The following is a 15,634-nucleotide window of genomic DNA, read 5'->3' as shown; positions in this document are numbered from 1 at the left end:
ATTTCTAGTCTTGTAAAAAGTGCACAATTTACTTTTATAATAAATGACAATTTACTTTTAATTGGACTTTTTTAATTTAGTTTTCCATCTTTTACTTAACTGCGACTAGGAGGTAAGATGAAATTGAATAGATTTACACAACAAGTTGACGATAATATCTTGGGAATAATAGTAAAATAATAAATTTGTTCTTATTGCTATTTTTAACATTAATTATAACATTTGGTTAATTTATTTTGACTAACGCGTGAGTACAATTGTTACATTCCCGCGACAATAAACAAGGTTTTAAAAACTAAACATTAGCCACACTAACGCGCTCTAGTGGCAAAAGTTCGTACATACCCAAGTATCATATAACAAATGTGTGTTTCATATATATTTTGTCAACATAGTTTTTGAAATAAATAAAAAGATAGTTATTCTATCAATTTCTTCAAATGAAATTTGATTGATTTGAAAAATTTGCATTTGTAAATGTTACCCAAAAGTTATTAAAATTTTTGTATCTATTTAATATTTCAAAAAAATATATATATATTTTATATAACCAATTTTATTTATTATTTAATATAATTATGTATTTATATTTAATATTAATTTATTATGAATGGAATATATAAAAAAAAAATGTCTGAAACACTTAAATATTCATAAATTTTATTTTATCGTTCAGCAATAACATGTTCAGGAACAACTTTAGCAACTTTTCTAAATTCTTTACATAATGTCTTTGGACATTGCATTTGAGTCCAACTTATCGGTATCATTGCAGCACCACCTAGAAGTACATATCAGAAAATTAATTTCAAATATTAAAATAAATATTTTTTGATGGAAATAAAATAATAAAAATTACCTTCTTCGCTATGAGCTATTACTACTCCTAATTCATTCTCTGCTGTACTTAGATGATAAGTATGGGCTTCTGTCATAGGTAACTAATTAATTTCTAAGAAAAACATTAGATTTACTTCTGTAACATACTTCTGAAACATGTAAACATTTTTGTTCAAAGGATACAACTCTTGCAAGAATAATATCTCCAGGTCTGTAAGATTTATACATTTCCACTCTATCTCTCTCAATAGCACGTACATCTTCTTTTCTTAAAATTCCTTTGTATCGTCTAGTTAAAACTACATCACCTATGCATTTAATATTGCATTTGCAAAATCTTTGATTAACAGCGGTTACCATTGCAGTAACAATATCTCCTGGTGCTGGTACTATACTTTGATCAATAACAGCATTCACCTTTACAGTAATTATCTTAAAAACATAACAACAAATTTGGATGTTTATACAATAAAATAAAACACTTGAAAAAATATCAATTCATTTTCATACATACATTATCCTCTGTAGTAGTTTCCAAAATACCAGCTAATGTAGAATAAATATAACCTTGTTCTTCATACGTTCCCGGTCCTGATACAATAGTTTTACTAGAAGCACACAATCTTTGTCCTAGAACAATTATACATCATTTTATATTAAATAATAATGAAAAATTAAGTATTTTTATAAATTATATAAATATTTATTTACCTGGTACGCAAATATTTAGAACTTCGTCGTCAGTTTCCATTTTTAATAACTAGTCTTGACTATCTTCAATAAATAAACGTTAATATACATTCACACTTTAATCTTATATAAGTCAAATGAACGGCACATAAACATCATCACTATATAATAATCAACTTACAATTATCGACAACGTTCTAAGGATTTTAGCTTGAGTGTAATAAAAAGAAATTGATCTTCAATTAGTATAATTCAGCATGGATCGCATAATGGAGAATACGTAGTAAGGAGAGTTGTACACAATGTTACTAAAGAACTCATAGCACATCTTTTTTCTTCGATCTGTTTAATTTATTGTATTTTTTTCTATGCGATTGTTCAAACCACGCTTAATACGTGATTAAATAGTAAAATAACAAAATATCTAGATTTAGGAATAAAATTTTAAAGATATTTCAATAAAACATTCTGTAGCGCTTTAACATGAACCAAAACGCCATCTGGCGATCAGTCGTTGGAAACAGCGAAGATTTTCTGATACAATGTGAAAGTAGGATTAACTCGTTTAATTTTTTTTACTTATGATAGTTAGTATTTTGTATTTTATATTATTTTTCTATAAATATATATTGTTATGAATAGAATTAGCCAATTTTCCATTATTTCTTATAGCAAAATTTACTATTATAAGCACATTTTAGAAACAAATTATATTCGCAAATCGAGGTATCACTGTATAAGTTTTAGAGAAAACAATATTTTAATTATCGTTTATTTTACACTATTGTAGGCATTTTAAATATAGTCAGGCAAATATACTTGTATGAAATATATTTTATAACATGATTACAGAAAGTTTAATAATAATTATTATATCACTCCTTTCACCCATTAAATAATAATTGAAATAATATGCATTTTTAATATCGAGTATTTACGTTACTCACTTAATAAAAAATATATTCGTAAAAGTACTTGAGGCTTAATTAAATTACAATAGCAATGATAAGTTAGCAGTTACACTAACAAAGTTAAATGTATAATACTATTGTTTCTTTATCCAAACTGCAGTTAACATTTGTAAATTGGTCAGATAACTTTTCTTAAGATATATCTTTATATTTTTTTTTTTTATAATTAGGTCACCACATATTATCATGATAATATATATATATATATATATATATTACAATTTTATTTTTGTGAAATTTCCAAAACATGAAGAATAACATGGTCTACCGTTTTGGTAGTTAATAATGACTTGGCTGTTTCATCCTCTATAACGACTGTAAATAAGAGCTTAACGTTAGCTCTTAACCTTTCATTGAAAAGTAAATTACTATCTGATGTTAGAGGTTCATGACCACAACGTCTAATTACAGCCTCTAAAATATCTTGAATAGGAGCAATAGGCCAACCAAATAACTGTAAAATTATGAAATAATATTACATTTAAGTTTATACTTCATTACAATTTATTACAATTATTTGATAATACCTGTAAGGTTTCTTCATCAATAAGTATCCTTAATAGATCTGAAATGGCTTTTAATAATTCATCCGTAGAAAGTACTTTAGATTCTCCTGATTTAGTTTTTTCTGCAGCAATGGAAGCAATATTGAATAATTGTGCTTGTAAATGTTTCCTTTCCACTTCGTCCATTACATCTTCCAGAAGTTCTCTATGTTTAGCTCGAACGTGTCTCATCAAACAGTCTTGTCTTATAAAAACACGATTACATTCAACGCACGATTGAGGTGGCTCTCGTCTATGAGTATTGAGATGTGCTTGTAATGAAGATTTAGCAGAAAAGGCCTTCGAGCACTTATCACATTTAAATGCTACAAAATTGTTATAATTGATATAGTATATTATTTATAAATGTCATTAAAATAATCCCCGATGATTGATATATAAAAAAATATTGAGAGATAAATTATTAATGTAAATAGAAATTGCAATTCTTACGTTTAATTCCTGTATGCAACAATGTATGCTTTGATAAGTCTTCTCTTCGGGTGAAGCCTTTCTCACATATCTCACATGTAAATGGTGTTGCACCTTCGTGTACAAATTTTTTATGTACATTCAAGCGAGCTTTTCTATTAAATGCTTTACCACAAATATCACAATAAAATCCATTTTCACCGGTATGATGAAATACGTGTGCTCTTAATTGTGCTGCTTGAATAAATGATTTTCCACAATATTGACAAACATGAGGTTTCTCTCCAGTATGCGTTCTTTGATGACGATTTAATGTCTCACGGGCAGCAAATTTTCTGTGACACTACAGAAAATGTAAAAAATACATTTTACAAATATATAAATCAATTACATTTTCAAATGTATAGATGTACGAACTAAATAGTTTGAAGATCACCTGTTAAGAATTAGTAATGAATTACTTTAAGAAAGATTACCTCAATTTATCCAGCTTGTATTGTCTGCTTGTTGAAATAATGAGAAAAGTAGTAAATGAGCGGTAATTCATATAATACAAGAATGTGTATTAAAAATGAATAATTTGATATATTTTTAAGGTATATTAAATACGTTAAATTATTCACGTTAGTTAACCATAAAATAATATTTTTATGAACAAAGATTGCTTATTTAAAAAGAAAAAAAGAAAAAAAAACAAAAAAAAGTACTTACATATTTGCATTCAAATGGTTTCTCTCCTGTATGTACACGACGATGTTTTTTTAATGCAAGAGAAGATAAAAATGTCTTCGTACACAAATCACATTGTACTGGTCTTTCTCCAGTATGTAATCGTTCGTGTATTATCAATTGTTGAGTAGTAAAGAATTCCTTAGAACAATATTTACATGGTTTTTTCTGTCTTTGAGGTGCTCCAGCATGTGTGCGCAAATGTTCGCGTAGATTATCCTTTCGTGTGAAAACTTTTTGACAAACCTACAAACGAAGAACCAAATTTTATTATTATTATTATTATTATACCAATGATTATAAATTGTTACTGTATTATATACTTAATCATATTAAATAATTATACGAGTATACTTTACTTGACAATCAAAAGTTTTACGTATTTCTCCATGACAACCAGATTGCATTTTATGACGTTTCAAGTGGTAATTACGTGAAAAATATGTGTCACAAGTATCACATCTAAAAATTACATAAAGAAAAATATAATATTATTCTGTTATCGTTATCAATTTGATGTATACTTACTTGTATATGTTGCGATTGACATGCGTAGTATAACGATGTTTATTTAATGATTTTTTATCACGAAAAGTTGACTCACAGTCATTACAGACATAAGATTCACATTTCCAATGTATTACTATTATGTGTCTATCTAAAGATGATTTTTTTTTAAATGATAATTCACATTCTGTACATTTAAATTCACCACCGCTATGGGCAGTTTTTAAGTCTTCAGCACAACAGTGGCATTGTGTATCTGGCACAGGTTTGATCGTTGGTTTTTCATTATTATTCTTTTGAGCTTTAGTATCTAAAATTACATTTATATATTAATTATGTATTAGAATTATTATTATACTTGACATAATAACTCCATTACTATCATAAAATAAATATATTATATAAATAATTATTATAACAATAATTGAAATATACCTTCTTCAATATTTGTATCATTGAATTTATAATCTGGATCATCAGCATCAGCATCAGCATCAGCATCAGCATCATCTTCATCCTCAGAATCATAATTATCTTGATTTCTTAATATACTTGTAGAATCATCTTCTTCTCTGCAGACATCTAAATGTTCCTTTAGCATCTGTACAGTAGTATTAATAAATTAGTATTATAGTTAGAAAAATTATATTCAAATATTCTTTCAACAAGATATGCATATATGAAAATATTTGTAAATATATAAAGATGCATAGAAATGCTCTCTGATACAGGTTACTTGAATACAGGTAAAATACTGAAATCGGTTGATCTAAAACTGAATTAAGTATATGCGTACTCAACAAATTTTCAAACTTATTTTTCTTAGAAAAAAAAAAACAAACTCTTATATGAAAAAAATGTTATTCTACATTATTTATTTAGTTTTTCATGTAGAATTAACCTGTTCGTTTGCATCACCGTTTACAGGATACTCTGTATTTGTATAAAATATAAATAAAAATAAAATGATAACTTACATCTTCTGATTGGAAAACGCGATGACATGTTACACATTCATAATCTGTTATAATTTGTATAATCTGGCTACTTTGGGAAATAGCTGCGAGTAAAACAGAAATATTATAACATAACAAAATGGAAAGTAAAAGATTAAAAGAGAATAAACTTAAGAGGATATTTTAAAATATTTATAAATAAGATATTCAATTATATAAGATCAATAAAAGTAACATTTTAATAATATATAACTAAACAATTCTTTTTAAGATTAATTATTGAAGAAATTAATGATAATATCTCTATCTACATACATACATACATATGTAATATTTTCAAACATACCTGTCACATTACCAGATTCATCTTCTGTAGTTATTACAACTTCTTTCTCAGTTTCATCTGTGTCTACAATAAATAGCTGTAGTTAATATAATTAATTTAACAAAATTGAAAATTATTGTTACAATTAGGATATAATAATTACCAATTATGATTTGAGGAGTATCATCGGTCAACACTATTTCTTCCTCAACTTTAACAATTTCTGAAATAAAAATTCATCATCAAAATGTAGTACAACATATTTGATAATTTTACTTGAAGGTGAGTTACAAATGATAAATACAAATATGTACGTACCTATAATTTCCTCCATTATTTTTTAGTGCTATAAATGAATAACAAAGTAAAAATTTATTATATAGATCTATTCTTTTTTATCATAGAAAATAGGCAGTGTGTTTCTTTTTAAATTATATGTTAATTATTTATTATTATAAATATTGTTACTTATAAATAAACGATAAAAGTAATTTTATTTAGTAATATTATATTTACTTGTTAATTTACTTGCGCCTGAAGCAACAATTCCCTTAAACATCAAAGTACAACAAAATGGCATACGTAAAGGGGCACACCTTCCGTCCCAGATCGAAAATGTTATACACTTCGTTTTGGATATTGAAATAATATAAAGAAAATTAAATACATTAATTAGAATAAATATTTAATATAATATATTTAAACGTTTAAAAGAAAATTATATCTTACCCGTTAATTCTATTATTTTACTTAATCGTGTATCACAAGTTACACATACACACAATATTACGCATGCGTATGAATTGACACAATTGGAATTGTCTAATGATATCTTTTTACATCAAATTTAGTATCACTTATGCAATTTTTTTCACCAAATTCAATCAGTTTGCATAAATATGTATATATGCATATATTAATTGATATATATCGTAAATGTAACAATTAACTTAATTAGCCCCTACCAACATTCTACAAAGTTACGAACGTATAACGGGAAAGCTGTCAGTAATTCTGGCTTGGATGTTTTCGATATCGATATATCTCTAAATGTTATTATATCGATAAATGAAAGCGACATCTGTGTAAGCAATTTTGTACTCTTTCTTTTTCTAGGAACTTTAGGTCTAACTAAGTTCTGGCCTTTTTCCGCCAGCCTTGTTCCCCACAACATTAGCGAACATAACGAAGCCTAGCGGCGTATTTACGAAACTGATCTTTCCTTTTTTTTTCCAATCGCGTTGACTGTACAATTTCCTATGTCGATCGCCCTCTGGGTATCTACTCTCCGTGATTCGAGCTGTCCGAAAATTCAAGTCATTTGATATCATCTTGTATGTCAAATTGAACTGTATTTGTATTAAATAAGTTGAAGACAATGGAAGAAATTGGAATTATTTTGCCTGATAAAGTAAATCAATTTTATTAAGATTATTTTGTTTTATATTTCTTAAAAATACAAATGTGAATTCGATAATTGTCGATAATATTGTTCATATAGTTACTTATAACCTCAATTAAGAATAATCTTCACTTTTGATTGACATTTTTTAATATTTTTTCTGTTTTTTTTTTTTTTTTACTTTAGGAAGTTACTGAGATTGATTCCAAACCAGTAATTGGTCATTATACAGGAGCCGGAGATGAATTAGATGTTGAAGATTTATATACCAAGTATAAGGCAAGAAACAGACAAATCAAATTTTTTTATTAAATTTCATTATTTTTTTAGTACGATAATTGTTATTATATATTTTAAACAGAAATTGCAAAGGATGTTAGAGTTTTTGGAGGTGCAAGAGGAATATATTAAAGATGAACAAAGAAATTTGAAGAAAGAATATTTACATGCTCAAGAAGAAGTCAAACGTATACAAAGTGTACCATTGGTCATAGGACAATTTTTAGAAGCTGTAGATCAAAACACTGGAATAGTTGGATCTACAACAGGCTCTAATTATTATGTTAGAATTTTGTCTACGATAGATAGAGAACTATTGAAGCCTTCTGCGAGTGTTGCACTTCATAAGCATAGTAATGCTTTAGTTGATGTTCTTCCACCAGAAGCTGATTCAAGTATCTCGATGCTTCAAGCAGGTGATTATTTTTGTTTATATTTGGAGATTTTTGTAAACATGTGAATATTAGATTTGATTAATATTTCATTAATTTGTTTCATATAGACGAGAAACCAGACATTCAATACAGCGATATAGGTGGAATGGATATGCAAAAGCAAGAAATTAGAGAAGCTGTGGAATTACCACTGACACATTTTGAACTGTATAAACAGATTGGTATCGATCCACCTAGAGGTGTGTTGATGTATGGTCCACCAGGATGTGGAAAAACTATGCTCGCTAAAGCTGTTGCAAGACATACTACAGGTATTAATTTGATTGTATTTTAATTAAAAAAAAAAAAAAAAAAATGTAATTCTTTAATTTATTTCAATAAATACAAATTCTTTCATATAGCTGCTTTTATACGCGTGGTTGGTTCTGAATTCGTGCAGAAATATTTAGGAGAAGGACCAAGAATGGTCAGAGATGTCTTCCGTTTAGCTAAAGAAAATTCTCCTGCTATTATTTTTGTTGATGAGATTGATGCTATTGCTACGAAAAGATTTGACGCACAAACTGGAGCTGATCGTGAAGTACAGCGTATTCTTTTGGAATTACTTAATCAAATGGATGGTTTTGATCAAACTACTAATGTGAAAGTTATAATGGCTACTAATAGGTATGAATTAATGTGCAATATGTAATCTACAAGTGTTTCTTATGAATAGTTTTAATTATAAATTAATTTATTTATATTTAATTTAATATTGTATTTATCTGTTCAGAGCTGACACTTTAGATCCAGCGTTGTTGCGACCTGGTAGATTAGATCGTAAGATTGAATTTCCTTTACCCGATCGTCGACAAAAACGTTTGATATTTTCAACAATAACAGCAAAAATGAATTTAAGCGAAGAAGTTGATCTTGAAGATTATGTGGCTCGACCTGATAGAATTTCAGGTGCTGATATAAATGCCATTTGCCAAGAAGCTGGTATGCACGCGGTTCGAGAAAATCGTTATATAGTATTGGCAAAGGACTTTGAGAAGGGTTATAAAAATAATATTAAAAAAGATGAATCTGAGCATGAATTTTACAAGTAATTTGAAAAGATTTCATCGCTATTATTTTATGCTCAAATTTATGTATCGTTCTAAATATATCTATGCAAAATTAGGAGTATCGTTTTACATTGCATATATATGTATATATTCCTTTCACGCATAACTTTTTCATTACTTTTTATGTATACAATTATGAATTATAGGATTTATTTATTATTTAAACTTATTTATCACAAATTATTGACCAGGAAACAAACGTTTCTTGGTCGCACTCTCTTTTGAAAGTATTTTTTATAATTACTGTTATATCGTATAGATAGATCTAACGAGTGAGAAAATCGAAAAAGAAAATTTTTCTCTTTGTAAATAAACTTTTTTGGTAAGAGTTCTATTGGTAAATATCATTTTGTGAATTAGTAATAACAATTACAAATTTTCAACCCATGAATTTATACATTTTTCTTTATTAGAACAATTGCAAAACGTTCAAACACTTTTTATCATAGTGTACAAAACTATCAAAAATAAAATATTGATTTGTTTTTTTTTTTACAAAAATATATTTCTCGATGTCTACTAATTAATATAAGTCCAATATCAATAGAATCCATAACTTGGTTCCAAAGTTATACTAAATAATACGAGGGTCCTGTAAATGCACCGTTTCTGCCACGAAATGACGCAGAGTAACTGGTAATAACCAACACCGAGAATCGTGTCAAGTGCAAAGGGTTAAGTTATAAAAAATATTATTAGAATTTGAACCCTTTGCGGCATATAGCCACCCTATTCTTGCGCTGCAGCTTGCGTATGTTTGTCGTTTTAAACGATAAGAGGGGCATAATCTAAACGATACATGGGTGTATCTTATTGAAGCTTTATTCAATTTTATTGAAAGTTATTTGAATAAAGCTTTAGTTTTTATAACGCAAATGTGCAACGTAAACATTTTCTTTATTACGTGTTTCAATACCTGTCGTCCATAGCGACGCTCGCCCGTCGTCGAAGGATTTACTTTATCTGGCGTTAGCGTTAGCGTTTCTAACCTAACCTTAAAGTATAGTTTTTGTTTGTTTGTTATATTATTATTATTATGCAGTTGTAGATAGTTGTAGATGGAAAAAAATGTCTTTATTTTCAAATAAATTTTCTTTGAAAAAAACACCAACGAGAAAAGCACCTACATTTTTAATAAATAAAGATTTAAGTCCTAATAGAATAGAAAAGGAATTAGGTCCAGACGTTGGACCTATTCGTTTACAACTTGGAGACCAAGAAGCAGTTTTTGCAAATGGTGTATGGATACCAGGTACAGACATTAAATTATTTTATTATTATTATTATTATTGTCTATAAATTAATTATTACTTTTGTAGAATCTGGAAAAGTAAGTGGTACATTTAAAGAAAATGAAAAATTGAAAAAGGAAGTTCATAAACTCGAAGGAGAAAACTATTTGTTAAAATTACAGTTTGAAATAATGCTAGATTTGGTAAATATTTAGATTAACATTAATTATATTTTCCTTATGATATATATATACAAACTTTTTCAAACATAAATCATATTTTTGAAAATATTGCAGCTTACAGAATCCGTAACGCAAAATTTATCATTAAGAGAAGAATTGGAAAAATTAAGGAATAATATATCATCTAATAGATAATTAAAATGACGTATATTACGTAGTATTTTCAATTATAGAATTAATTTATTTTGTGCCATTCTTTATTTTATGTAAAAACGAGAGATTAAGTGATTCGTAATCTCAACAATCAATTTTATCAACAACACAAGGCACAAATGGTTATTATATGTATGTATATTACGCTATAAATTATTATTTTTACTTTAAATAAATTTAAATTATATTTAGACAAAAAAACTATACATAATTTACACAATATTGTTTGATTATTTATCCATGACATTTTCTGGACATGTTTTCCGCGTATGACCTATATTTTAGAAAAACAATAAAATATATTAATGTTGTAATTTCAATTTTTATATAATATAAATAGAATTATAGTTTAATAAAAAAAAAAAACCAACCTTCGACTCCGCAAATGCCACATTTTCTTTTGGCGCGAGTTCCTTGAGATCTGTTAGAATTTGAACTATTCCCTCTGTGCGTAGTATTACTTTTACTGTTTCTGTTTCCAAAATTTCCCCAATTTGTTCTTTCATTTGTATTAACACTTTCATCTGCATCGTCCCATTTAAAAAAGTTACATGTACTGTCTCTACCTTTAGGACAGGTATAAAATAGTCTACCTTTATTTGGTCCTTCTTTTTGTACTATAAGTCTGTAAAATATATATTCAAATAATAACAGCTAAATTATTGATTGTTAACTAAATATGTATCTTTAAAAAAAAAAATCTTTTACTTACAGTCTAGCTGGTTCATTACAAGTACACATTATAACATTATTTGATTCTGAAATACTAGTATTTCTCCAATTAGCAGAGTTATTACTAGTACTAGGCTGCTGTGTTCGATTTTGTGCACTCCAATTTGCATTTTGATTATTATGATTATTATGATTAGTATTAGTATTTTGTTCTTGTGGTCTATCAGAAGCCCATAAAAAGAAATCACAACGATTACCTTGTGAATTTCCACATTTATAAAACTGTCTTCCTACAGATATTACAAATATTTCATTTTGTTATACTACTCGATATTGTTCCAATTCATTTGCATGCATATAATTTACCTTGATTTGGACCATCCTTTTTAACTGTTAGCTGAATTGCAGGTTGATTACATTGACAAATAATCTCAGCATCATTGTCTATGTTTCCCCAGGATACAATATTACTAGTATTTGTACTATTATTATTAAATCCTATCGACATATTCAAATTGTTAGTATTGTTTTTCATTTTAGTAGATCCAGTATTGCCTTTTTTTCGATTATTCGTAGGAGGATTTCTCCCATGATTTAGATTTTGTAAAGGAATATTATTTCTCTGAGTATTTGTTCTTGAATTTGAAATAGATTCTCCTGTATTATTACGCATTTGAACCCAACTCGACGATGTTTCTGGCACAGATGTGTTGCTCACGGTTTCATAGCCACTATCATTAACATGTGTTCTTTTTTTAACAGTGTCATTTTTGATGTCCATTGTTTCATTAAAATTAGGATCACAACCACCAATACAAGTTGTATATGTACTTCCAAAAAAATGAATCATATTTTGTGCCAATTTAAATTTCATTTTCCGCATATTTCCAGAACACTATAGAGAGAACAAATTGTTGTTAATTATAAATTATGATTTTCTGGAATGATTAAAGAATAATTTATGAAAAATGTACACAAACCTGGGTACATGTATCTTCTAGAACTGTTACATCCTCGACCGATTGAGGAAACCATATAGCATTATTACATGCTGGAAATCCCATACAACTTATATATTTTCCATTACCTTGTTTTCTATTTTTTAATGTCATGTCAGAATTACACTTAGGACATTTGAAAACGACTATATCTGGAGTAGTATTAATCATATCAGTTTCTTGTACTTGTAATGGTTGTTCTTCAAGATATTCTGCTATAGCATTATCAATTAAATTTGCATGTTCCATTGCTAATTTAAATACATCACGATATTTAGTTATTTGATCTTGTAAAACTAATTTAGGATCTTTTTGACCATCACAAATTCTATTGATAAACAAATAAGTTTTTAATATGTATATATATTAAAATAGCATTTAGAAATAGTAAAAAATGTAACTTTTTAATAACGTACAATTTAAGATCCTTTTCTAAATCTGCTCTTAAATTTGGTTTAGACATTGGAAATCCTATATTGTCATAACCCATTACAAGTCCAATTCCTAATTTGGAAGGAATAAAATGTTGACCATCTTGTAAACCAACATATTGTCTTGACTTTATTGTTTCAATATGTTCTGCATGAGTTGCATCAGTTCCAATTCCATGTTTATCCATTAAAGCAATCAAATCTGCTTCGGTTAGTAATTTAGGAGGTGAAGTTTCTTCTTTTATCATATCAATACTAGTCGGTTGAAATGTTTGTCCCTCTTGATACCTATGTATTTCTTTATCGCTCCATTTTTCATAAATGTATATTTCTAAATAATTTTTCATTAATATCTGAAGTCCATTGGCAAGAAATTTTTCTCCAGCAATATTAATTTCTACTACAGTTTCTTGACCTTCCGCATTTTTGGATAAACAAGCCAGAAAGTGTCTTACAATAAATTCATAGACCTTAGCTTCGTTTCCTATTATAAAATTTGAGGATGTAACAAACAATAATCTTGATATAATTTTAAAAATAATTCTTTAATTATACCTTCTAAAGAAGTACTAAACTTCGTTGGATGAATAGGAGGATGAGCTTGATCGCTTTTTTTCCCTTGCCTAGGAGATATCCCATCTTCCATTAAGCGCTGTGCAAACTGACCCCATATAGGACTATTTGTATGTTGAGAAACTAAAGATTGTAAGTTTAATTCTTTTGGAAAAATGTTTGTTTCTGTACGTGGATAGCTAATTAAACCTTGCGTATATAATTTTTCCGCTATCCTCATAGTTTCTTTCGCATTTAAACGCAATTTTCTAGAACCTTGTTTTTCTAATTCCTAAGATATATTTATAAGATATATAAATGAAGAAATTTTGATATCAAATATAAATGTTGTAATACTGATATTGTTATTTACAATTGTATCTAACGGTAATGGTCTCCATTTGCTTTTTGGCTTACTGGTAACTTTAGTGACAGTAGCCGTAGGATTTTCTTGACACATATCAAGAAATATTTGGCAAGGTAGTTCTTCAAAAAGTCTAACTCTATCCCAACGAAATTCAACAGAAATATCACTATGAACATTCATTACTTTTATTTTCCAATATGGTTCTGGCTTAAATCTTTCTATAGCCAGAAATCTTTCTACCACAAATCCTAATGTTGGAAACTGGCAGCTACCATAACTTATAAGCATGTCTGTAAGTGTTCTAGGAAATACTTTCTGTAATCGTAACGTTTGAAATCTTGTAAATGCAGCACCTAAAACAAATAAAATAAACAATAATTTTACAATAGTATTTGATAGTAATAGATTTGAGTGGTTATCGATAAGTATCGAAGAAATAAAATGCCTACAATACCTATTCTTAAATCTAATTCACTTCTTATATTTACAGCTTCGCTGACAGCTTTGTTTGGCGTGTCCAAAGTTTGAAGAGCTCTGTTTACGGATGCTTGTGTGATTTCTGAGAATTTAGCCCTATAACGCATAACACATATTTATTATTATAAGTTTTCAAATAAAATAAATAAACTGATACTTACCTATATATACGTATATCAGGTTTAACTGCCCGACATACTTCTATGATTTCAAATCCTATGTTTTCTCCTTCCCTATCACAATCAGTCCAAATGATCAAAGCTCTGCAACTTTTTACTTCTTTTTCTATAGTCTTTTTTATTTTTAAATAATTATCATCTATACAATTTTTTATAACAGGAGCATCGAATAAACTTAAAGGATGACATCCTTGCCATTTTCTATAAGCACCTACAAATTCATATCCCAGTAAGTGTCCAGAAACAGATGTCATAATCATTTGACAATCTTCGTTCCATAATCGTACATTGAATTCATAAATCTTGTTATAAACAGATAAACCATCCCTCTAAAAAAAAAAAAAGCAAAAGAAGTATATGAATAACTAACTTTATAGAGGTTTCTTTTACATTTTAATATAAAATGTATAAAATTGAACTGTTCACTGATCAAAAAGATTAACTTCACTTTTACAACTTTTTCTTTTTGAAGTTTTATTTTAACACTTAATATTGCAAATAAATTTCTTTAATAAATTAACTTTAATATCATAACAACACTTTTTATGGCTGTTCAATAATAAACAATACGACATAGTATAATATTAATTTATCCACTTTGTTTACTTTTTATTTTGTGGAGTTAATCATTTTATCAAATGAATGATTCATTCAAGATAATATTACTTTTCTAATATTTCCTCGTGATAAATAACCAGCAATGTTTTTTGCAGCATCATTTTTTTCAGCTACATTAAGGACTTTCATAATATTGTGATTAGTGCTTTTATTTCTAATAATCAAAACTTTATTATTTGATAATAATTTTTTCACATGTATTGTTATTATATTCTTGAAAAACGAAATAAAAGTAATACGATGCGTTAAGCATATCATAACTCTTTTCAATATCACAATTGTACACTGATATGTTTATTAATTACTACTTGACAGATATTAGGACTTTTAATAATAGAACACATTTAAACATTTTTATATAAATGAGTTACAAACACTTGTATTGTGAATCATACACTGTATGTTTTAAGAAAGGTTTTTTTTATTTTTAAATAAATGTATTTTGATTCGTTAGCGCAGAATCTGACCACGGAGCCTAGATAATAGGAGGGCGATCGCAAAATGACGAGACAGATCTTTGCCACTAGAGCGCG

General features: G+C 27.6%; 5 protein-coding genes across 6 annotated transcripts; 2 read left to right on the top strand and 3 right to left on the bottom strand.

Moving 5' to 3' along the window:
• Positions 1 to 643: 643 nt before the first annotated feature.
• Csl4 (exosome component 1 Csl4) lies at positions 644 to 2,027 on the bottom strand. The gene is made up of 5 exons (XM_089174751.1): positions 1,552 to 2,027; positions 1,355 to 1,470; positions 1,024 to 1,272; positions 860 to 941; positions 644 to 781 (listed from the first exon to the last, which is right to left on the bottom strand). The coding sequence occupies exons 1-5, from the start codon at positions 1,589 to 1,591 to the stop codon at positions 666 to 668; spliced, it is 603 nt and encodes a 200-aa protein (XP_089030877.1). The 5' UTR covers positions 1,592 to 2,027; the 3' UTR covers positions 644 to 665.
• A 317-nt stretch (positions 2,028 to 2,344) lies between these two features.
• On the bottom strand, positions 2,345 to 7,038 carry LOC107070817 (uncharacterized). Of its 2 annotated transcripts, XM_015329338.2 has the most exons (13): positions 6,725 to 7,038; positions 6,512 to 6,620; positions 6,314 to 6,341; positions 6,159 to 6,218; positions 6,017 to 6,079; positions 5,692 to 5,774; positions 5,150 to 5,315; positions 4,736 to 5,024; positions 4,567 to 4,669; positions 4,190 to 4,453; positions 3,500 to 3,821; positions 3,029 to 3,372; positions 2,345 to 2,955 (listed from the first exon to the last, which is right to left on the bottom strand). In XM_015329338.2, exons 3-13 carry the CDS (start codon positions 6,327 to 6,329, stop codon positions 2,725 to 2,727), a joined length of 1,941 nt encoding a protein of 646 aa, XP_015184824.2. In that variant the 5' UTR covers positions 6,330 to 6,341; positions 6,512 to 6,620; positions 6,725 to 7,038; the 3' UTR covers positions 2,345 to 2,724. The 2 variants fall into 2 exon arrangements, with proteins under 2 accessions (XP_015184824.2, XP_089030874.1); XM_089174748.1 differs by lacking the exons at positions 5,692 to 5,774; positions 6,512 to 6,620; positions 6,725 to 7,038 and having other exon boundaries at positions 6,314 to 6,332.
• Positions 7,039 to 7,246: 208 nt separating this feature from the next.
• On the top strand, positions 7,247 to 9,235 carry Rpt3 (26S proteasome regulatory subunit Rpt3). Its single transcript, XM_015329306.2, has 6 exons — positions 7,247 to 7,406; positions 7,584 to 7,676; positions 7,759 to 8,092; positions 8,179 to 8,382; positions 8,473 to 8,737; positions 8,844 to 9,235. The coding sequence occupies exons 1-6, from the start codon at positions 7,374 to 7,376 to the stop codon at positions 9,160 to 9,162; spliced, it is 1,248 nt and encodes a 415-aa protein (XP_015184792.1). The 5' UTR covers positions 7,247 to 7,373; the 3' UTR covers positions 9,163 to 9,235.
• Positions 9,236 to 9,376: 141 nt separating this feature from the next.
• On the top strand, positions 9,377 to 10,940 carry Cby (beta catenin antagonist chibby). The gene is made up of 3 exons (XM_015329309.2): positions 9,377 to 10,432; positions 10,500 to 10,615; positions 10,709 to 10,940. The coding sequence occupies exons 1-3, from the start codon at positions 10,249 to 10,251 to the stop codon at positions 10,787 to 10,789; spliced, it is 381 nt and encodes a 126-aa protein (XP_015184795.1). The 5' UTR covers positions 9,377 to 10,248; the 3' UTR covers positions 10,790 to 10,940.
• On the bottom strand, positions 10,815 to 15,593 carry Top3alpha (topoisomerase 3-alpha). Its single transcript, XM_015329304.2, has 11 exons — positions 15,150 to 15,593; positions 14,466 to 14,812; positions 14,282 to 14,400; positions 13,834 to 14,180; positions 13,464 to 13,752; positions 12,894 to 13,392; positions 12,460 to 12,805; positions 11,846 to 12,374; positions 11,520 to 11,769; positions 11,179 to 11,432; positions 10,815 to 11,081 (listed from the first exon to the last, which is right to left on the bottom strand). Exons 1-11 carry the CDS (start codon positions 15,357 to 15,359, stop codon positions 11,038 to 11,040), a joined length of 3,234 nt encoding a protein of 1,077 aa, XP_015184790.2. The 5' UTR covers positions 15,360 to 15,593; the 3' UTR covers positions 10,815 to 11,037.
• Positions 15,594 to 15,634: the final 41 nt, after the last annotated feature.

This window comes from Polistes dominula, unplaced genomic scaffold, assembly GCF_049000335.1.
Source record: "Polistes dominula isolate Pdom_NZ unplaced genomic scaffold, Pdom_raw_medaka contig_16, whole genome shotgun sequence".
NCBI classification, from domain to species: Eukaryota; Metazoa; Arthropoda; class Insecta; order Hymenoptera; family Vespidae; genus Polistes; species Polistes dominula.
This window is presented reverse-complemented; position numbering and strand designations above follow the sequence as displayed.

Bases quoted from the DNA above. Each gene is read 5' to 3' on its own strand.
- Csl4 (XM_089174751.1), bottom strand. From the start codon at position 1,591: ATGGAAACTGACGACGAAGTTCTAAATATTTGCGTACCAG. The intron at 1,471-1,551 runs GTAAATAAATAT...TAATTGTTCTAG, and splicing joins TCTAAATATTTGCGTACCAG to GACAAAGATTGTGTGCTTCT. The intron at 942-1,023 runs GTATCCTTTGAA...GAAATTAATTAG, and splicing joins ATATTATTCTTGCAAGAGTT to TTACCTATGACAGAAGCCCA.
- LOC107070817 (XM_015329338.2), bottom strand. The intron at 6,080-6,158 runs GTAATTATTATA...TATTTATTGTAG, and splicing joins TACTCCTCAAATCATAATTG to ACACAGATGAAACTGAGAAA. The intron at 3,373-3,499 runs GTAAGAATTGCA...ACAATTTTGTAG, and splicing joins GTTGCATACAGGAATTAAAC to CATTTAAATGTGATAAGTGC.
- Rpt3 (XM_015329306.2), top strand. From the start codon at position 7,374: ATGGAAGAAATTGGAATTATTTTGCCTGATAAA. The intron at 8,383-8,472 runs GTATTAATTTGA...TCTTTCATATAG, and splicing joins TGTTGCAAGACATACTACAG to CTGCTTTTATACGCGTGGTT. The intron at 8,738-8,843 runs GTATGAATTAAT...TTATCTGTTCAG, and splicing joins GTTATAATGGCTACTAATAG to AGCTGACACTTTAGATCCAG.
- Cby (XM_015329309.2), top strand. From the start codon at position 10,249: ATGTCTTTATTTTCAAATAAATTTTCTTTGAAAAAAACACCAACGAGA. The intron at 10,433-10,499 runs GTACAGACATTA...TTACTTTTGTAG, and splicing joins AAATGGTGTATGGATACCAG to AATCTGGAAAAGTAAGTGGT. The intron at 10,616-10,708 runs GTAAATATTTAG...AAAATATTGCAG, and splicing joins TTGAAATAATGCTAGATTTG to CTTACAGAATCCGTAACGCA.
- Top3alpha (XM_015329304.2), bottom strand. From the start codon at position 15,359: ATGATATGCTTAACGCATCGTATTACTTTTATTTCGTTTTTCAAGAAT. The intron at 14,813-15,149 runs GTAATATTATCT...TTTTTTTTTTAG, and splicing joins CACGAGGAAATATTAGAAAA to AGGGATGGTTTATCTGTTTA. The intron at 14,401-14,465 runs GTAAGTATCAGT...TATGCGTTATAG, and splicing joins CCTGATATACGTATATATAG to GGCTAAATTCTCAGAAATCA.